Source organism: Episyrphus balteatus, chromosome 2 (genome assembly GCF_945859705.1).
Source record: "Episyrphus balteatus chromosome 2, idEpiBalt1.1, whole genome shotgun sequence".
Classification (NCBI taxonomy): Eukaryota; Metazoa; Arthropoda; class Insecta; order Diptera; family Syrphidae; genus Episyrphus; species Episyrphus balteatus.
In genome coordinates this window covers 64,899,105-64,922,585 of record NC_079135.1, presented here as the reverse complement: position 1 = coordinate 64,922,585, position 23,481 = coordinate 64,899,105, and the positions used below count along the sequence as shown (strand labels likewise).

At 31.3% G+C, this 23,481-nt stretch overlaps 1 protein-coding gene across 3 annotated transcripts in view; it reads left to right on the top strand.

Annotated features, from left to right (window-relative positions):
* The window catches only part of LOC129911055 (uncharacterized), a 221,712-nt gene that overhangs the window by 189,143 nt on the left and 9,088 nt on the right, over positions 1 to 23,481 (top strand). For 2 of the 3 annotated variants that reach the window (XM_055988697.1, XM_055988698.1), the window contains exon 4: positions 4,864 to 4,914. The exons of the other annotated variant lie outside the window; for it this stretch is intronic. In XM_055988697.1, coding sequence (XP_055844672.1) covers positions 4,864 to 4,914 — 51 coding nt within the window. The remainder of the gene's footprint in view (positions 1 to 4,863; positions 4,915 to 23,481) is intronic. 3 annotated transcript variants of the gene reach the window in all.

Below are 23,481 nucleotides of genomic sequence, written 5' to 3'. Positions count from 1 at the left end.
CGTCATCGCCCTTCTGATGCACATTAATCATCCTTTCATGATATGTTTTGGAAAGTGGATGGATTTTACTTCGATAATTTTATACGGAGTCCTTTTTCGTGGATATAGTTTGCGATGTAGTGTTGGAAAAATAATGATATCATTTTTATTGTATGAATTTTTTTAACTGAACAAAAAATTTATTTTAAGTTTCGTATTCAAAAGACTCAAATGTGACTAAAGATTCAAGAATATTTTTTGAAGAATTTTATTTATGAAATGTCCTTGAGCAAATCGAGATTTAGTTTGGACAAAATAAAATACAAATATAACAAAGAGCATTTATATTTTTTATTTTTCGAATTATAACCTCAAAAACTACTGGTACATGATTCTGAAACCTTGAGAAATATTTGATTTTTTTTAAAATTTTTTGAAATCATTTCGTTTTAAAAAATAAAACAAACTTGAAAACAAATATTTTTCAAATTAATATACTTAAATTCAACTCTACCAACCAGACTCAAAATCGAAACTATTTTTTTCACGATGAACAACATGGTCATTTGGTCATTCGTGCTCATGCTTAACTCGAGTTCCGCATTATAAGTTCATGATTATAACACCATTCTTTTTCATCCTACTTTCGCATATTGGGTCTACTCGCCTTGTACGAATACCTGTCAATAATTTGTCACGCACCAGAGGGAAAACGATTGTCACACGGTAGATTGGTGTTGTATCCCACGAACTTCATATCGAGCGAATGCGACGAACTTCAAGAGGTGACCGCTATGAAAACCAATCATTCAACCGACTTCTTTACGTTAGGTATGGCTAGGTGAGTTATTGAGTTATGTGAAGTCAATTTTGCTTTTTATGAAAGAAGAAAGTAACATGGCTGAATTTTGCTGAGCCCAGATACTATGAAGTCATGATGCACACATTAAGAAATAATGGGTGAAGACTTGATTTAACGAAAGGATGCAGACAGCATACTTCATAAACTTATAAAATAATCAATAAATTTAATAATTTTATTTATTGGAATATTGGTATTGGAATTTTTTTTTATCAAAATCATGAACTTTCAAAACTGAAACAAAGAAGTAAGCCGATCAAGGGGCACGGTAGTGCCCAGCCAAGTTCTCTAGCAACTTTGGCACTACACCCTTATTTACAGGAAACAACTCAGGCCATTTTCGACCCCCCTCTAACTTCCACACCAAAGATGCTAGAAATTTCAAACTCGCTACATTTATTGAGCTTGTCAAAACAAAACTCCTCACAAAATTTCAGCCTTTTACGATGAGTAGTTTCTGAGATATAGGGCTTCAAAAATCGCAAAAACCGTAACTGACTCACTGACTCACTGACAGATCATCAAAATTATGGAGAACTTCCCGATATCGTAGAAACTTGAAATTTTACACGGTGATAGGACTTGTGGTGTATACAAAGGAAAAAATCGAAAATTTGAGATTTTCAATTCAGGGGGCGTGGCATCCGCCCATTTCCGCTGAATTTTCATCATATATTATAGAGCACTTCTGATTATCGTAGAATCTTGAAATTTGGTAGAATAGTAGAGCTGGTAGTTAATACAAAGGAAAAAATTTAAAACTTGAGAATTTCAGCCAGGGGGCGTGGCAACCGCCCATTTCCGTTGAATTTTCCTCAAATATTATAGAGCACTTCTGATTGTCGTAGAATCTTGAAATTTGGTAGAATGGTAGAACTGGTAGGTTATACAAAGGAAAAAATTTAAAATTTGAGAATTTCAGCCAGGAGCGTGGCAACCGCCCATTTCCGCTGAATTTTCATAAATTATTATAGAGCACTTCTGATTGTCGTAGAATCTTGAAATTTGGTAGAATAGTAGAGCTGGTAGTTCATACAAAGGAAAAAATTTAAAACTTGAGAATTTCAGCCAGGGGGCGTGGCAACCGCCCATTTCCGCTGAGTTTTCATAAATTATTATAGAGCACTTCTGATTGTCGTAGAATCTTGAAATTTGGTAGAATGGTAGAGCTGGTAGTTTATACAAAGGAAAAAATTTTAAATTTGAGAATTTCAGGCAGGGGGCGTGGCAACCACCCATTTTCACTGAATTTTCATCAAATATAGAGATTTTATATTCTACAGCCATACCTTGCAAAAAGTAGTGAAATCACAACAAAAACATTACTGTTAAAAAAAGAGCCAAGTTCTCCTATGTTGAAATTATGCTGGCACAAAAAGTACTGAGATGTAAAAGTGTACCAAGTTCTAAAGTTTGGGTTCAAATTCGTATCAATAAAATTTTGATTGTTTACTTGGCAATTTTTGAAATAACTTTAAAAATCGATAATTAAGAAAAATTGTCAAGAGAACAATCAAAATTTTATTGATACGAATTTGAACCCAAACTTTAGAACTTGGTACACTTTTACATCTCAGTACTTTTTGTGCCAGCATAATTTCAACATAGGAGAACTTGGCTCTTTTTTTAACAGTAATGTTTTTGTTGTGATTGATTTAACAAGGAAAGGTTTTAAGGTCAAATTCCTGCAATTTAAATATTGGAATCGATCAACCCAGAATATCATTTGAAAAATGCTATCGTAACTATTCTTTAAGCTTTAACTTTGTTTTTACAATCGAAATATTACAAACATGCAATTAATTTAAAATTAGGTATAATTCAAAGGTCTTAAAAGAAGGAAGACTTTTAGTGATTTTTTATTTTATACTTATTTAAAATTAATTTTAAGAAGTCCCACACAGTTTTTATTTAATTTCAAACCCTTTAAAAACTGATCATCTACTTAAGTTTTATGAAAATGTCTCCTAACAACTTTTTCTGAGCGTTTGATTTAATGAAAAAGCTACAGCTTGAGAAGTAATATTAGAACTTGATATACCTACGAAAACTCTTTTACAAATTATGTGATTTTTTTTTTTACTGTAGACTTTGAACCTACAATACAAAAAAATTGTTTCGCCTACAGAAACTTTTACAACTTAAATTAAACTAATATCTTTATTGTTTCGAGTGTGACACATCTGCTTATTATCTTATGAATTATATAACCGTTGTTTAATATTAGTAGAATTCAACTTGGTTAATCAACAAATTGCATGTTAGTTACATTATATAACTAATTTAAAATATAGATTTGATTGAGTTGCAATATCATATGTAACTGGAAGTTTTAAGACGGAACAAAATTTAGCTTGTTTTACTGTGTTAAAAAAATGGTCATATTAAGTATCCCTTACGCAATGAGGTACAAAACGATAGAAAAACTATCAATTATATATGTTCTAACAATAATACTGTTGTGACAAGTAAAAGTTACGGGTATGACTCCTTGTTTTTATGTAACGAGTACCACCTGTACCTACCTACATTAATATCATTTATTTTAAAATTTCAATGGAAAGTTTCGGAGCATTTAAAGATATCGATCGATCATTATATTTTAAATCATTTACGGACTCATTGGATTTCTCACTTGATTTAATTCTCATCTCCAAGCGGAAAATTGTGTGTTTTTTTTTTTTAATATTTATTTAGTGCCATCGAAAAGATTTCAAAACAAATTCATGGTGTACCATATTATACTCTTTTTATTATTCTCTTTGATATAAACCTCATCACGGAATATTTTTAATGCCAAAACTTTGTGAATTGGTTACAGTTGACTGCAACACAAACAAAAAGAAAGTCCAACAACGGTAACCGGGAACATGGATCCATTCTGTGCATTCGCCCATGTCGTTCCGCCATTAAAAAGACAGATGAGAGACAGAAACGTTTTCATCGTGGGTACCATTCTACCATTACACAACAAAATAAACCTAACCTAGTTTGGAAAACAAAAAAAAAGGAAATTTGCAAGATTACGCTGCTGCTGGCCGGTCTCTCAGAATAATGTAGAAAGGGTCATTTCCTTCAACACTTTAAACTTTAAGTACATATATATATATATATGTATAATGATTTCTATCTTGTTTTCTCATGCTCTACGTATCGGATGGTTCAGATGATGGTTAGGTCATTAAGAAACATCATCCCTAGTCGGCCGGCATAGTTAAGTTCAATACACAACATAAATGTAGGTATACATATACATATGAACGTATCTACATAAAACAAAAACACTTTTAACGGCAGAACACGAACTTACTTCAAAACCAAGAATAGGGATACTTAGCTATAAGCTAATTTCTTTTCTTTGTGCGAATAATGTTGTTGAGCAGCCGTCAACTTGAGGAAGTAATGTATTATGCTTCATTTAGAGGTGGAAACAGCCGTTAACGGTTTGCGTTGATGTTATGATACACACATTCAATATTTTCATTTTGGGCTTACTTCTTCAAGTCAATTATGTATTAACTTGTAGGGAGTTGTGAATGATCTGACATTTGACGGAAAAAGTAGACATCAAGATATATGTACGTAATTAAAAAACCCTTTTATGTATTCTTAGGAAGATTTTTTTGGTTATATGTTTGTAGATTGTGATGACATGGAGCTTTCGACATAATTATAAAATTTTTAATTTCATCGAAAGTATCTTTTCAAAAATATGAAATTGCAAACTATGATAATATGTAATAATTCTTATAATCACTGTCATTGGAAAATTGAATTTTCCTAAAGGAATATCTGAAAAATATTCCTCTCGTTGACAAAGTATACTTGCAATTGAATCCTAATTCTTTAAGCTATTCAAGTTCTAAAATCTTTTATTTTGATAAGAAAAAAATTGTTGAATTTTGTCTAAATAATTAAAATGCTTTGCAATAGAAATTGGTGGTGTTGTTAATAAAAATCTTTTCTTAACTATAAAATAAAAATCATTTCTGATAATTTTTTTTTTAAATTTATATTTTCAGGTAAGTGCGAAGCATTGACTGATTGGTGCGAACAACATTTTAGAAAAAGTGGTAAGACTCAGTGTTAATTTTTATTTAATACCCTATGTATAGGTATGTTGTTTCACTTTTTAAACTAAAACGAACTCCATTTAAATTCGTAGTCTCAACCAGTACAAAAAGCGGAATTTATTGATGATTTCTCATTTTTTGCCTACACCAATAAAATTATCTATTTTTTTAAAAAGCCAAAACTTGCAGTCAATAGGCGTGTTTTTTTGGCAAAGCTATCCGCAGTAGGATTTCCCAAATATCAACACTGAACAAAAATGTATATACACGAACCAAGAGAAAGGAAAACGTAAACTTATACACATCGTCAAATTCTATGCCAAGCTTGGTTTAGCTTCTATTCCTATCGGCAGCTGCGTGTTGTTTTTCTTATGCTTGTAAACGCCAACTGCAGATACGGATAGCAATGCCAAAAAAACACAGCTAATAAAAGAAAATCAGCCCTATCATAAATTCCATCGAAATAAATCTCCGCACACAGAGCTACGTTTCGATCTACGACAAATTGTCATCACAAGTTCCGAGGGGAATCTAAAAAAAAATTTCCCACATTGAAAGCCTTCATTATCGTTTTCTAAATAAGCTGTTTAACGTCAAAACGTTAAAAAAAAAACTATAAAGGGTAATTCCATGAAATGGTTTTGGCTGATTTTTGTATGTTTTTCGATCTTATTTATTTAAATAATCACTTAGTTAAGTATTTTAAGACAAAAACACATCATAGAATTTTCTATCGGTAGAAATGAACTGTCAAAATTTGTATGGGAAAAATATTCTGCAAATCATAGAATTTTATCTCACAAATTTGAAGCAGAAACCGTAGAAAAAAAACTGATAAACTTTGGGTGAGTTCAATCACCTATCGGTTAGGCTATCTGGGATACCCGGATCTGGAATATCTTTTTGAACGTGACAAATGTCTTATTATTCAGATAACCACAAATTAAATTTGTTAATATTGTAAAAAGAGAATATTATTTTATTTGAGCAATTTACATTTATTTTCATTGTTGCATAGTTTTTGCAAAATTAGCTTGATTTAATTTTTTTAATTGAGCAAATTTTATAAGTTTAATTTGACGTTTAACAAACAGCTCTTTGTTTTTCACGTTTACGTAAACCATTTGAGGGAATTTATATTTTTCTACAAAGTGGAAAATTCTTTCGTTACATAAATACCCTTTTTATCTTGATTTAAATGTGGACAAAATGAAGAATTATATTAATGTGTTGAAAAATACACACACAAAGCGTCATTGTGATAGGTTATACAGATTTTGTATAATTAAACCATTGAATAAGAAGTACCTACAAAAAGGGGTGTTTATAACACCTATAGAGTTGGTGCGTGAAGCCACAAAAAAATTTTAAAAAAATTAAATGGTTCATCTGTCAAAATTTGTACTTTATCTGTCAAATTTCGAGCTAGTTTTCCATGGGCGAACTCACTTTTATTGGTGATGACAAGGCGATGCTACCATTGACCGCTTATGTTCCAGCTAATCTTGATGATTTAAACAATTTTCAGTCTATTTTTAGTTGAGGAAAAAAACAGTTTTAAATTCGAATATAATTATGATGAAAAATAGCACTTAAAGGGAAGTGTCCCACCACATCACATACATTTCTGTTGGCAACCCTTGAGTGAACAATATATCTGCAATCCGAACCTTTACCAATACATATACATGTGCATCTGTACAACTCACACTAATAAAAAGCGACTTCACTGATTTGCATAAACACCCATTCCTGTACTTCTTATTCAATGGACACGTTCACACACCTATCGGAAAGGCTATCTGGGATACCCGTATCTGGAATATCTCTTTGAACGAAAAGCTATCCAGAAAGCTTCCCAAAGCAGCTACAAAAAAATATGTAAATATTGACAGAGAGGAAATTTTTTCTTTTGAGCAAATTTTTTTGTTGTTGTTGCATAGTTCTTATACAATCGATTTATCTTTAATTCTTCCAAATTATTTTGTTTTCATACTGAATCGTGCGAATAGAAATCAAAATAAAAATAAGCCAAATTTTTGTCAGCTGATCACTCGGATACCTGAGGTATACCAGAAATTCTCGGATACCTTCAGATTATTTTTTGACAGAAAATGGTTCGTTTCTTTGCTAATTTTTAACATTGCTTACAACAACAAAAAGCTATCCGATAGCTTTATGTTACCTGTTTGAACGTATCCAATGACATGAACCTAGTTGTAGTTGTCAAAATCGACGGCAAAGCGTGATTGTGTTTCTGCTTTTAAGAACATTGAAACAAATTAACATACTAAGGCCCAATTTATTCACCCTCCATTAAATATTGGATTTCATCGTTTTAGTTAACAACGCCATTAAAGTATTGACGCAATTAAATACACGCCATTAAATATTCTATTTATTCACTCTCCTTTAGTTAAATACTTTGTTTTAAATGTAAACTTTACGTTTAAAACTCCGTTAAAAAAATCCCAGGGAATTTTAATTTATTTTGATAAAAAAATCTGTCAAAAGCTAAATTCTGTCAAGTCAAACAGATATCATTTTTTTTACATTTTAAAAAGGATGAAGAAGCACATACATATGTATATGTTAATATTTTAAAGTGGGATATCCTCCTAAAACGAATTACTACATTATGTACAAGCACATGCATCGGTATAAAACAACCGTCGAATGTAACTTAGAAGAAAAGACCACTGGTTTTGGTGTATAAGCGATTTTCATCCGAACGTCACTTAAAACCAAGAAAATAGATTTTTACCCATAATTAAGTTTTTTTTTTATAATTGCTCAGGTCAATTGACAAGCTTTCAAATAACAAATAATAAAATAGTTTATAATTTGACATTTAACGCTAACGGAGAGTGAATAAATAGAAATTCAGTTTAAAACCTTCATTAGCTCTAAAAATCCCTCTTATAAAGTTCGATATTTTCATGTAGCTAATTTTTTAATTTAATTTTAAAATAATTTTTTTGTGCTCTACTTTTATTGCTAAGCTTTAATTTTTATGAAAATTGAACGAAGCAGAAAAACTCTTTAAGTTTTCCATGAAAAAAAGTATTCATAATTATAAATATAATTTCTTATTTTTCCTCATTCTCAGTAGAATTTCGGTTATACTTATAACGACCACTCACGGGAGACAAATTTTCCGCCCTTATAAGCGGATGTCCCTTTATCCGGAGGAAAAAAAAATGAGCAAATCCTGTTAGAATACGAAAGATCTTCATACCTATTCCAGCATATTCAACAAAATGATGTTTTTTTCGAAAACCTGTCCTACATTGAAGAATACTCGCAGAGATAGTAAAAACCGACCCGATGCAATTGGTTTTGAAGTTTTGGCCATTTAAATGGGAGAGAATCACTGTGGCGGGTAACATATTCAAGTGTAAACTAATAAGCATTCTTTGAAGTGCGAGTATTACGGTTAAATTGTTTAAAGGCAAGAATGCAGGTAGCTATTTCAATTGAATATTTTCTAAAAAAATATCAATCAACAGAGACAGACGTGATACATTACGCGGGTGCTCGAGAGATGTGATTGTATAACATCACTTATAATTTTCAAAGCACTTGTTTCGATTCTGTCTAAGTAGCTCAAGTAGGTCTGAGGATATCAGAATTATGCTCGAGCTTTGGACGAATATACATATGTACCTACTTTATAAATTACAGCTGGATCAGAAGGGGTGAAACATTTCTTATATTTTTAGTAATCTTTTCGATTTATTATATCTTACTAAAAATCCGATGGTCTTGATTTTTGGCAAACTCATTTATACATACATAGGTATGACTCAATAAACATCCTATGTTTTCGGACTCAAGGCTTAAACGCAAGTCAAAAAAAAAATAACTTAATTTTTTAATGGTATCACGGTCCTGGAGGTCATACAATTTCAAATAACACCACTTTACAAAAAAAAATAAAAAACAATTTTAGAGAGCAAGTGCCGTTAAACGTGTCGTATAATATTTAACTCAGAAAGCTCTAAAAAAAATGGTTATAAGAAGTTTTCCAAATGAGGTGATTAGCAGTTTTAATTTTGTTTTATCTACATATGTATATCGATTTGCAATTCAATTTTCTTAAAAAAAAAGTCATATGATATTATTTATTCCTCAACCTAGAAACTATTTAAATAATTTTGTAAAATTTTCCAATTTAAAACAAATTTTTCCTATTTAATGTTTAATATTTTACTATTTTTGAAAATATTTCATGCATTAAAAGGTTTGAGTTCCTGTGAAAGAAGTACTTAAAATGACAAATGCGAAAAATTTTACTACTGCTTATCACCATTATCACCATTTGTTAAAAGATGTTTTAAAGATTTAAAGTTTAAGAAGAACAATTTAAACGTGATACTTCGATAGATTTAGTATAACATAAAATGACTGAAACACCTTAAATTGAATTTAGAATTTTTAGAGAATTAGAAATTTTTTATTCATTCATTTACAATTTTCAATTTAAAACTAGTTAAAATTACATTTATATAAAAATAGAATAAATAATAGTTATCATCCTTTAGTTTAAAAACTAGTGATGGATGATACATGAGCAAATATAATTTTACATGAATTAAGAACTGATGTGGGGTGACAATCAGGACGGCCAAATTTATTGACTGATTTTTTTTTTTTTATTTTTTTTTTTTTTTTTTTTTTCATTTATTTCAATATCATATAAAAAAAGAAAATAATTTAAATATAACAATACAATTTTTGGAAAAAGAATAACAATTCAAATAATATTCAGTATCAGAAGTAACAATATTTCAATAATAATTATCTATACAATTTAAGTCAATTGTGAAAAGCCAGTCTTTTACTTTTTTCAAAAAAGAGTTTAAATTTTGAGTTGTTCTAATAGACATTGGTAAGTTATTAAATGATTTGGGTGCTACAACAGTGTAGAAGTTAGAGAAATGAGTTTTGTGAACAGTGGGTACAGTGACAAGATGCATATTGTTTATACGTAGATTGTAAAGCTGCGAGTTTCGACTTGGAATATTACCACTTTGCTTAAAAAATTCTTTTAATACTTTAAAGTTCTCAATTAAAAGAATTTTTTACTTGCGATATAGGTACTATAGGGCAAGTTTAGGATTCGTAAAAAAAATCGAACTCGAGATAACAATTTTACATGACATTACGATGATGGAGAATGCCAAAAAAGTGGGTCCGGCAATTCTGTCTGTCTGTCTGTCTGTCTGTGTGTCTGTCTCTATCTGGAGCTGCAGCCTAAACGAGTGAAGTGATTTTCTTCAAACTTGGTAGTTAGCAGTTTTTGGTGATTCCCTAGAGGGGAAATTGAAATTTTTTTTTTATGACCAAAACTAACGGTACCTGCCACATAACGGAAATAGAAAAGTTAATTTTTTTCAAAAACGGCTCTAACGATTTTGATTAAAATTTTTGTGTGTAGTTATACACATAAGAGCCAACTTTTGAAATAAAAAAAATATTTTTTGTACCGTTATTAACGGTACCTGTCATAGAACGGTTTTTTTCGTTTCTGAATATCTCGTACAACACTAACCCGATTTAAATGAAAATTTTTATACAAAAGTGTGTAAGTAAAAATAATATTAAAGTTTTAGAAAATTTTCAAAAAACGCATTTTTGGTTTTTTAAAAAATATTTCAAAATTTTTTTTTGAAAAATCAATTTTTTGAAAACGGATCAATGGAAAATTTTGAAATTTAGTTTTTATGTGTAAATTAATTATTTCTTCAAAATGGCATACCAACTTTTTTTTTGAAAAATGTTAAAAAAATTTTATATATAAAAAATTATTTTTTTAAGAAACGGCTCCTACAATTTTCGAAAATTTTTTTCTAAAAATACCTTTTTATACAAGAAATAAAATGGCGTATTAGTTTTTTTTTTTAAGATAATTCAAAATGGAGTTTAATTAATTATAAAAACAGATTTAATTTTTGTATACTATGAAATTTCTTCAAAATATCAAATTTTAAATTTCTTGAATAAAAAGCTTTAACATTATAGTTACTTTAAGCATAAGAGCAAGTACGTGCGACCCTAGTCGTGCAATCTATTTAAACTTAATTTCAACTTATTTTTGGATGCATTTCAAAGAATTAGTAGTCATTATCCGCAAAAGAACAAAAATAAAAATACATATATAACCTTTTTCTGTGTTTTCATTTGTTCTTTTTCGATATTAAAAAAATTTGTCGCAATCCAATAATATCTTTCAACACTCAACACTGTCCACCATTTTGAAGAACAAATGTGCATTCTTTCAAATAACTCTATCTTTAAGAGCATAAAAGAAATCAAAATTAAGTAGAAGAACATTTGCACATTTAATATTTATATTTACAAACAAGAGAGGCAACGTCTGGGAATTGCAAATATTTTTCACGTTTCATTATCATCATTTCACCATATAAAGTCATACTAATGTCTATAAAAAAAATCTAATTAGGGAATAAAAAAAAATAAATTGGAACTTTAAAACGGTTAGTTTTGTATGTCAAATTTTTCAAACAGTTTCTTGTTGCAACTACATTCTTAGTCCAGTCAAGTTATACTTTTGCTGAGAAATAATTCGCAACTGCAATTCGTACCTAGAATATGAAAGTACACTAGTACAGGAACTAAACCCCCCATTCTCCACACAAATGTCTGGACGACTTTGGCCGCCATTTTGTTTTGAACAGTTTTGCGACTATCGCTTGTAGTTCGGCTAGTTTTGGTGTTAGAGAAAAATGTTATGAGACAAACTTGTAGTAAATTTTATTTCCCACAAAATATATTTTATAACTTTTTACTCTAAAACCCACCATTTAGGAATTATAATGATTTTCGTAAAATGCTATGCTCACTTTTTTTTTATATGCACCATAACTTTTTATTTTAAACTTTTATCAAAAAATTATTGTTATAAAAATTGAAGAACTATTAACTAACTATGTTTTTCTCATATAAGGTTCCCTCACTAGAACGAAAAATCAATAAAAAAAAATTAGAAAAAACAGGGTGAGGGGAGAGCACGATAACTATGGCGCTGAGATTTGATAACTGTATTTTGTAGAAGGGTTCAATACAAGTATTTTTTACTTTGGGAGGGGGGGTCTATCTAACCCCGTTTAGGCGGGAGGGAAAATTTTCTAAAAAACAACCTAATATTTAAAAAAAATATTAAAAAACAACGGCAACACTAAGAGTTATGAAGGATATTTTTTTCAAAAGCCACAATTAAACGCTTTATTTTAATTTTTAAATAGTGTTTTTAAAATTAATAGTTTTTGAAATAATCCATCTCAAAGTTAAAATTAGCGAAACAAATTAAAAAAAAAACACATTCGATACTATTTTTGTCATGACCATTAATTTCAATACAAAATTTACTATTAGGTACAATAAAACTACCTTGGCAATCAAATATTAATTTGGATGCCCAAAATCTATTACTAAGGAGCCAAAAAATATTCATCAAATTTTCTGATGGCAAGACAAATATTATTTGGGGATCCTCAAAAGCTATTACTTCAGTGGTTCAAAACAATCAAATGGAAAATTAAATATCAATTCAGGGGCCTAAACATAAATACATCAGGGCCCAAAATAAAAACATTATGTTATTGGTGGCATTCCGAATATTACTTCAGAACAGAGGCCCCAATACCTATTAATTCTTGGCTCCAAAAAAGTTATATTATATTTTAGGGGCCTCTAAGCACTTAATTTTGAGGCCCTAAAAATAATTTTTCAGGGGCCCCAAAAGAAATAAACTATGTTTGATGATGGAAAATCAAATATAACTTCAGAACAGAGGCCCCAAGAACTATCAATTCTAAGCTAAAAAAAAATTTATTTTAGGGGTCTCTAAATATTTAATTTTGGGGGCCCCTAGTACAAGTATTTACTACTTTTATGATATAAAATTTTAAGTTAGTATAGCAAAGTGCATTACGAGCATATTAAAACATTAAAACAAACCTAAAAATAAATAAGCCATACAAAAATTTATGGCGTATACGTACTTTTTTTTTGTATCTAAGGGGCCCCAAAATTTAGTCTTGCCCCGGGGCCCTGGTGACTCAACGTACGCCACTGGCGCCAATGTCAACAGTTTTTTAACTTAAAAGTACCTTGCCTGCCCTGCTTTGCGGGTTCTCAGCATCTCTGTGGTGAGCGTAAAATGTTTTTTTTTTTTTTAACGCATAAAGCTCTCAACTAACTCTATATGTAATAAATACATAAGATCTTTTTTGTTTATGATATTGTTAGTACCAAAGTTATCAAAACAGCAAAACAAAATAAAAAATTATTAATCTGTTTTTTTTTTTTGTTTCATTTTTCAATTTTCTCAAAAACAAGAAGGCTTAGAAAATCAGCGAAGGTAGTTTTATTGTAATAGTTGATTTGTATTGAAATTAATGGTCATGACAAAAATAGTATTGAATGTGTTTTTTTTTTTAATTTGTTTCGCTAATTTTAACTTTGAGATCGATTATTTCAAAAACTATTAATTTTAAAAACACTATTTAAAAATTAAAATAAAGCGTTTGATTGTGGCTTTTGAAAAAAATATCCTTCATAACTTTTAGTGTTGCCGTTGTTTTTTAATATTTTTTTTAAATATTAGGTTGTTTTTTAGAAAATTTCCCCTCCCGCCTAAACGGGGTTAGATAGACCCCCCCTCCCAAAGTAAAAAATACTTGTATTGAACCCTTCTACAAAATACAGTTATCAAATCTCAGCGCCATAGTTATCGTGCTCTCCCCTCACCCTGTTTTTTCTAATTTTTTTTATTGATTTTTCGTTCTAGTGAGGGAACGGTACGTCGGAGAAAAAAACCTTATATGAGAAAAACATAGTTAGTTAATAGTTCTTCAATTTTTATAACAACAATTTTTTGATAAAAGTTTAAAATAAAAAGTAATGGTGCATATAAAAAAAAAGTGAGCATAGCATTTTACGAAAATCATTATAATTCCTAAATGGTGGGTTTTAGAGTAAAAAGTTATAAAATATATTTTGTGGGAAATAAAATTTACTACAAGTTTGTCTCATAACATTTTTCTCTAACACCAAAACTAGGTGAACTACAAGCGATAGTCGCAAAACTGTTCAAAACAAAATGGCGGCCAAAGTCGTCCAGACATTTGTGTTGAAAATGGGGGGTTTAGTTCCTGTACTAGTGTACTTTCATATTTTAGGTACGAATTGCAGTTGCGAATTATTTCTCAGACCTCCATACAACCAAATATAATTTGATTGGACTATCTCTTAAAGTCGACGTTTTAAACGATGCAGAATGATTTCCGTAATTCCATTATCGATACGCACACACTTTCGCCGACAAATTTGCTTTCCAAATATTTAAAAATGTTCATATGCTTGTATGTACTACAACTACCACTATCTACTTCTTGTAAGAGCTATAAACAACTTCACTGCAGGTCTGATCTAACTGCAAAGATCTTCCAAAGCCTTTACCTAATGCGCCGGGAATGTAGGTACCAATCAAGCGCAAAATGCTCCACTGAAACTCCGTCAGCCTTACCTCTGCATCGTATAGTCTTCGTCGTCACGGTCGCCGTCGTCGTCGTCGTACTTGTCCAAAGTGCGAGCAAATAAATCGCAGTCCATTAGCATAAAAAAATAGACACTTCCGCAATTGAATTGATTTATTTCAAAACGTGGTAGATACACGTTATTAGCGTGTTGCGTTGAAATCAATAGCTTAGAGGTGTGCTCGCGCGTTGTGTTGATTCCAGATCGGCCGCAGCCAAGATTGTCTTTTGCGAGCAACATAAATCTTTACAATGTTATCTTTGAGATGCAATATATCCATCGCAATGTCTAGTGCTTAGGCATATTGATATTTTTTTTTCTTAATTCACGGTAGCTCCATCCTTTTTCGTGACTCCATTTATTAGAAGACATATACATACAATTAGGTTATTTTTAGTACCAAATCTATAAATGACATTAAGGTCTAATGGTTTTTTACCATTGTAAAGGCCATAATATTCACTCTGGATTTCATAAATCCAAGGATTTAATTTTTTGTTCTTATTCACTCAAAATTAATTATGTGGTTACTGAATAATTTTTTTTAAATTTGCATTTATCTTTATTTTTTCCTTTTCAAAATACTTGAAGAAACAACTGAACATTTAAAAATGAATTTTACAACTGGATTTATAAAGTTAAACAGGCCTCCAGAGAGCAGTTTAAATTTATTTGGATTAAACAATATTGGATTTAAAAAATTAGATTTAAGTTTGGATTGAAGTAGTGAATATTATAAATATGGATTTATTTTGTGGATTTAAATTTCTTTACATCCAGATCTATTTTATATACTAGTGAATATTATGGCCGCAAGCGGTGGATATTTTTTAACTTCACCTTTCATCCGCTTAGATTAGCAAAAACAAATATCATACAGTATTTTGAATTTTTATTTACTACACTGGCCAACAATTTTCAACTTTTTAAAATATTATAGATTTGGTTACAGCTCTAGTTTTTGAAATATTTAATTTTTCATATTGGGGGAAATGTTCATACTCATTTTTAAGTTTTTCTTATTTTGAGCGTTTATTTAAATTTTCCAGAAAATCCGTATCCTAAAAATCACATTAATTTTTCTTCTAGGAGCTCTATTTTTTGAAATATTTTAGTTTTCCGCATTAATTTCGTAATTTCGTACTTATTTTAAAGTTATGCTTATTTTAACTGTTTGTTAACATTTTCCAGAAATTTTCTTATGGAACCTAATGCATTTGGGTTCACTAAGCCTATAAATCACACTGGTTGCTTTCTAGGAGCTCTATTTTTCAGATATTTTAATTTTTCACATTTTTGGGGTAATTTCATACTATTTTTTTTTAGATTTTATTATTAGAAGCGTTTTTAAAGTTTTGTTGCAAAAATTTGTTTCGAATGTAATATATTTCGGTTCAGTAAGTAAACTAACAATACAAAAAAAAATTTTAAATAAAAAAAATTTAACAAATAAAAAAATGTTATGAATTTCTATGCCTTTTCATGTATGAATAATTTAAAAACTAGAGCTGCTAGAAAAAACTTATGTTATTTTTGGAATCAGCACCCTAAATTTAGTAAGAAATGATAAAAAACGGTCTTGAAAATGTTTGCATGTTGGGCAGTGCTATTGATTAAAATTATTAATAACACTGTCAACAGTCAACACGCGTTAATATACAACAAAATATATTTACTGTTCATATACTTTTAAATTCGGTGCCAATGAAAGCATGACTTTGTTCAAGAAAAATTCATTAATTTTACTTAAAAAAAAAATTGACGATGGCACCTTTTCTCCTTGGATTGTTTCCTTTTATCGATTATGTTAATCAGGGCTATCGCGAGATCTTTGAAATGTGTCTCTTCTTCGAAAACTGGTTACGAAAATGGTGCTGCAGGCTTTTCTTAAAACTGACTAGAAATAATTTTGTTTTTAGATTATTTTATATATGATTTCATTAGATTTTTCTATTCGGTTAAAACCTAATATGGCGGAAATGAACGAAAAGAAAATATATTTTCAGAGAACAAATTGTTTGAAGATTCCGGTTGGAAAGTATCAGTTCATTTCGAGAAAACGCTTCTGCAAAATACATACTGACTCTAAACTTTCCCCTATAACTTTCCATGGGACAGCAATTTCCATAATGTCAAAGCTCTATTACAAGAACCATTATGTTTATTTTGTAGTTTTAATAAATTTATTTTTTAAAATTGTTTAAATTAGGAAAGAGTTTGACTTTTAATATAGTAGGAATTGGATAAAAACAGTCATAATCTTTCGAATTTTTCGTTTACGTTAACAACAAGCCCTTCAAAAGAAAGGTAATTTAAAAAGCAACATTTCCTCATCATTATCTCAAAAATGTCATTTTTTGACTTACCGCTCTTTTGCACTGAGGGTGCGATATGTACATAATTATATGTATGTGCTGATTTGAACTACCACTTTTCAAGTAATAAGCCAAAAACAAGAAAACGCATTTTTTTTACTTTTCTGCCGTGAAGAATTTTGTTGGTAAATTTCAGATTCGTTGGCCACGCTGGCCGCGCACAAAAAAAAAACAAAAAAATCCTAGCCACTAAAAACAACTACGTTAGACCTTTCCACTTTTATTATGAACACAACGCTTTGCTCTGAAGGGTCTACCTTGGACAGATCCTTACAACTTACCACCTTACGATCAGCGGATTCAACTTTTAAACATGCAAACTTTACAACAAAGGCGTGTTAATAACGATATTTTATTCTTTCATCAATTAATTAATGGACAACTTAACGCTCCTGACTTATTAGGTTGCCTTGGCTTTAACTATCCGGGAGGATCTCACCACCTACGAAGATTTGAACTCTTACATATTGACTTTAATAGAAAAAAATATGGTATAAACGAGCCTCTTAACCGAATGAGCAAACTTTATAATTTAAACGATACTGACTTTAATATGAGCAAGATGAAATTAAAAACTTTATTTCGAACCAGTGCTCCACAACAGTGGCGGATCTAGGGGGGGTGGGGTCGTGGGTTTTGATTTTATCCTATAGACCAACTTGTTTCGATGAATTTTATGCTTATTTGTCCTTACATTTTTGTATATAGTAGAACAAATACTGGCTTTGTAATTATGCCAAATTTGTGTTTAAATGTCCAATATCCAATGAAGTTATGTTTTTAACACAAAATAACTAATGTAACCATCTCTAATGAATGTAATATCTCTAATGTATGCATAAAAGAGAAGATGTCCAATTTTATAAGGCTGTTTTAAAAATTGACTAAAAGACAATATAAAACAATATACATATAAGAACTGCGTCTTTGTTATGTTTCTTATCTAAACTTATCGAGAATAAAGTACCTTTCATTTATTTTTAACTTTATAAACACGTAACCTAATTAAAATATTTTCGTTTATTTGAGTTTGGATTTCAATAAAAATATTTGGTTTCCTGATTTTTTTTGTTTTTGTGTCCTATATGCTATATCCAATACAAATTCCACTTAACAAAAAATTTTTGCTTTGGTTTTTCATGTGTATGTAACTGTATGGACAGGTGTCCTATGTAGATTTTACTACTTTTTTTAAACTCAATTAAATCAATATTGAAAAACCGTTACATGCTAATTGCTTTATTTATGGTTGGGAAAATATCTAATCTTTCAAAAAACATACAAATCACTGTGACTAGGCTAAAAAAAAATAAGCAAATCCCACTTTCAAGTTTAAAAACGCTCTCCTGAAAAGTTTAGTTTTTGGCTTAGGTATTGGACATATAAGAAGTCACGTGACGATATAATATTCCATGATGAAATAACTATTACATGATAGTTTATTTGAAACAAACTTGCTGAAGTACATGTACCTACAATTCAGAAAGATATTTGCTTCAAAGAAGCCCCCAAAACCGTGCATTCGTACCGAGTAGTGAACTTCACAACGAAGTGACCTTTATTCCGCATACACATATATTTTTGGGTCCGTCAAAATAGCACCCACACCCTCAAATTTCCAAATTGAGTATGCAGGAATTTGTTGCTAATTAGTGGCTCTAATCTTGAATTTGTTGCTCCACCCCTTGCTCCTTAAAACTGATAAATGTAATTTGTAAATTTTTTCTTTTTAAAGCTTTTTTTTTTTGCTGTCGAAGATCACATCTCTTAAAATGCGTATCAAACATATAAATCATTAATCATACCTAGGTACTATTTTACTCTGTACTTTTTTTTCTAGGTACTTTTTTATATCTTAAGTTTCATAAAAACACTAAAGCAGTTAACAGTAGTTAAAAATCAAACATGACATGAAAAAACATCGGTCGTTTGAATGTTTCCGAAAAAATCATCAATGCTGAAAACATCGCTCTTGGAAACATCGACATATCGCAACTTCAAAGTTTTTTTAAGTGAAGTCACCAGACAAGTTCTACGCAAAACACGATTGTGGAAGAAAAAAGTTTTCTGAATTATTTTCGTACTGTAGAACAGTTTGAACCATAAATTAAAGAGGTACCTTCCATGTAAGAATTTTGTAAAAATATACATAGGTAATTTTCTCCAAGCCGGTCAGTGTGATTTTTATAAAAACATTCAGCTGCAATCGCAATCTAAAATGTTGTATGGTTAACGTTGATTTAATATTGAAAAAAAAAAATACATTTTAAAATGATGGTCTTCAACGCAAAATCATTCCGAAAAACAGTTAAATCAAAGTTAGTCTAAGAGCCCAGAGCAGATTTTGGGAGTTTTTGGATAACCGAAAATGGGTCATATGTATGTGTAGGTAATAGCGTCCTGATGAAGAATTCGAAAGTCTGGCAGGTTTATTTCACGGCATTCTATGGTTTATGGGGAGTTGAAAAATGCATTTTTTCCGATTTTTGTGTCGAGTATATAACCACTTTAATTCATATAGAGCCGATAGAGGGCGATACCTTGATTGCAAAAAGTTCGGTCCCAGACGTTTTATTCGCGGCATTACCCCCGCCAGACGTCCTTGAAGAGTCGCGAAATGGCGATTTTCATACAAAAGTCAGAATATTATTTTTTGCAAGATATATAACCGTCTGGTGGTACCTAATAAAAAATCACCACTACCCCCTGATAGAAAATAAATTAGTGCCAGACGTTTTAACCACGGCATTACCCCCGCCAGACGTCCTTGAAGAGTCGCGAAATGGCGATTTTCATACAAAAGTCAGAATATTATTTTTTGCAAGATATATAACCGTCTGGTGGTACCTATTAAAAAATCACCACTACCCCCTGATAGAAAATAAATTAGTGCCAGACGTTTTAACCACGGCATTACCCCCGCCAGACGTCCTTGAAGAGTCGCGAAATGGCGATTTTCGTACAAAAGTCAGAATATTATTTTTTGCAAGATATATAACCGTCTGGTGGTACCTATTAAGAAATCACCACTACCCCTTGATAGAAAATAAATTAGTGCCAGACGTTTTAACCACGGCATTACCCCCGCCAGACGTCCTTGAAGAGTCGCGAAATGGCGATTTTCATACAAAAGTCAGAATATTATTTTTTGCAAGATATATAACCGTCTGCTGGTACCTATTAAAAAATCACCACTACCCCCTGATAGAAAATAAACTAGTGCCAGACGTTTTAACCACGGCATTACCCCCGCCAGACGTCCTTGAAGAGTCGCGAAATGGCGATTTTCATACAAAAGTCAGAATATTATTTTTTGCAAGATATATAACCGTCTGGTGGTACCTAATAAAAAATCACCACTACCCCTTGATAGAAAATAAATTAGTGCCAGACGTTTTAACCACGGCATTACCCCCGCCAGACGTCCTTGAAGAGTCGCGAAATTGCGATTTTCATACAAAAGTCAGAATATTATTTTTTGCAAGATATATAACCGTCTGGTGGTACCTATTAAAAAATCACCACTACCCCTTGATAGAAAATAAATTAGTGCCAGACGTTTTAACCACGGCATTACCCCCACCAGACGTCCTTGAAAAGTCCCGAAATAACGACTTTTGCATGAAAATCGTTATTTCGCGACTCTTCAAGGTCGTCTGGCGGGGGTAATGCCGTGGTTAAAACGTCTGGCACTAATTAATTTTCTATCAGGGGGTAGTGGTGATTTTTTATTAGGTACCACCAGACGGTTATATATCTTGCAAAAAATAATATTCTGACTTTTGTATGAAAATCGCCATTTCGCGACTCTTCAAGGACGTCTGGCGGGGGTAATGCCGTGGTTAAAACGTCTGGCCTTAATTTATTTTCTATCAGGGGGTAGTGGTGATTTTTTAATAGGTACCACCAGACGGTTATATATCTTGCAAAAAATAATATTCTGACTTTTGTACGAAAATCGCCATTTCGCGACTCTTCAAGAACGTCTGGCGGGGGTAATGCCGTGGTTAAAACGTCTGGCACTAATTTATTTTCTATCAGGGGGTAGTGGTGATTTTTTAATAGGTACCACCAGACGGTTATATATCTTGCAAAAAATAATATTCTGACTTTTGTACGAAAATCGCCATTTCGCGACTCTTCAAGGACGTCTGGCGGGGGTAATGCCGTGGTTAAAACGTCTGGCACTAGTTTATTTTCTATCAGGGGGTAGTGGTGATTTTTTAATAGGTACCAGCAGACGGTTATATATCTTGCAAAAAATAATATTCTGACTTTTGTATGAAAATCGCCATTTCGCGACTCTTCAAGGACGTCTGGCGGGGGTAATGCCGTGGTTAAAACGTCTGGCACTAATTTATTTTCTATCAAGGGGTAGTGGTGATTTCTTAATAGGTACCACCAGACGGTTATATATCTTGCAAAAAATAATATTCTGACTTTTGTACGAAAATCGCCATTTCGCGACTCTTCAAGGACGTCTGGCGGGGGTAATGCCGTGGTTAAAACGTCTGGCACTAATTTATTTTCTATCAGGGGGTAGTGGTGATTTTTTAATAGGTACCACCAGACGGTTATATATCTTGCAAAAAATAATATTCTGACTTTTGTATGAAAATCGCCATTTCGCGACTCTTCAAGGACGTCTGGCGGGGGTAATGCCGTGGTTAAAACGTCTGGCACTAATTTATTTTCTATCAGGGGGTAGTGGTGATTTTTTATTAGGTACCACCAGACGGTTATATATCTTGCAAAAAATAATATTCTGACTTTTGTATGAAAATCGCCATTTCGCGACTCTTCAAGGACGTCTGGCGGGGGTAATGCCGCGAATAAAACGTCTGGGACCGAACTTTTTGCAATCAAGGTATCGCCCTCTATCGGCTCTATATGAATTAAAGTGGTTATATACTCGACACAAAAATCGGAAAAAATGCATTTTTCAACTCCCCATAAACCATAGAATGCCGTGAAATAAACCTGCCAGACTTTCGAATTCTTCATCAGGACGGTATTACCTACACATACATATGACTCATTTTCGGTTATCCAAAAACTCCCAAAATCTGCTCTGGGCTCTCGGTCTAAGTGGTTTTCGTTCATTTGAACTAGATTCACACAGTGTAGAACGGTCCTTAACTTCTAACTTTGTTCAAAATGACAACCTTAATAATTTCAACAGATTTTTCAAACAAAAGCTTTGATTGTTAAAAAAAAAAAATTAAATAAAAAAGGCGACATGGTGACATGGTGGTAAATTTAAAATTTTCGAAAACGGATCATTTTTTTTCAAATCTTGGTTCTAAGCGTGTAAACCAACTATATTTTTGGCATACCAACTATATATTTTGAATCGTGATTTTTTAATTTCTTAAAAAGTCGGTCTAACGACTTTAAAAATGTATGACCATTTTTTTTTGTTTATTTTACAAGTATTTTTTTAATCCTGTGATCCCCTCCAAACCGAATTTCTAGATCTGCGCCTGTCCACAGACGTGATTGTCAGTTAATGTTTTAATTAGATTTTTAAATTGTAAATATATGTTAGTATATCATTTTTAGCTAATAATAATTGTATATTGTGCATGTGGATAGTATTTAATTGCTTTTGTCCTACTAACTACTAACACATGCACTAATGATGAACCCTCTGATAGGAGTATACAGCTTGCTCTAAGCTGACTACATCAAAGAATCTGAAGTGACAAAAAAAAAAGAGAGAGTTCTTGAATTAATGAGTTTTTTGTTAAAAAGAATGTGATATACAGGATTATCACATTAATTTTTTTGTTTTCTTCCTTTTTCTAGGCACTCGATGTCGAGGGGATGATCACTCTCCCAGACGTATATGCTCGCACTAGTGAACCGCCTATGGCTATGAGGTTTGCCCTGGCTGATAGTTCAGTCAATGAGTAGACAAATGGGGGGGATGTGATCAAAAGCTGTGAGCAAAGTTTGGATGCCATATTGAAGAGCTTTATTCTGAGTATAAATCTCAGTTTGCGTAATCGTTGGTCTTGTGGGGAGTTCGCAATTTTGAAAAGCGCGTAAGTCGCTATATCTCGAGAACGACTGATGATCTTTCGATCGACTCTTTCAAGCTTATTATTTTTATTATATTATTTAATGGGCGAAACCAATTTTTTTCCGCTAACATAAAACATTGTGATTAACAAATGAAAAAAAAGTTAAAATAATCTCACAAAAAATATGAATACAAAATTTTTGTTTAGATCCCTATTTAAATTTTAGACATTTTGCATCAAATAGTCAAATATCCAATTACCGCTCTTTGTTCCTTCAAAATCAATTGCAGACTTTTTTCTGCAAAGTGAAAGTCTGGTTCCAAAAGTGGAGCTTAAAAGTTCATATAAATTGAAATGCCTTTGAATTGCATATACAATGTTTATAGGTACATACAAATATACTCACATAAATGTTTCTGTTCCAATAACAACTACTAAGACAAAGTTACACTGAAGAAAAATGATAACCAATTTAATCTTGATATTTAAGGGGAGGAAACTCCACTGGACACATTAGAAAACTTTTATTTAAATTCAGAAAAGTGCATAATATTATTGACATTATGAAGTATTGGTACATTTTTTTAAGTAAAAAAATAATA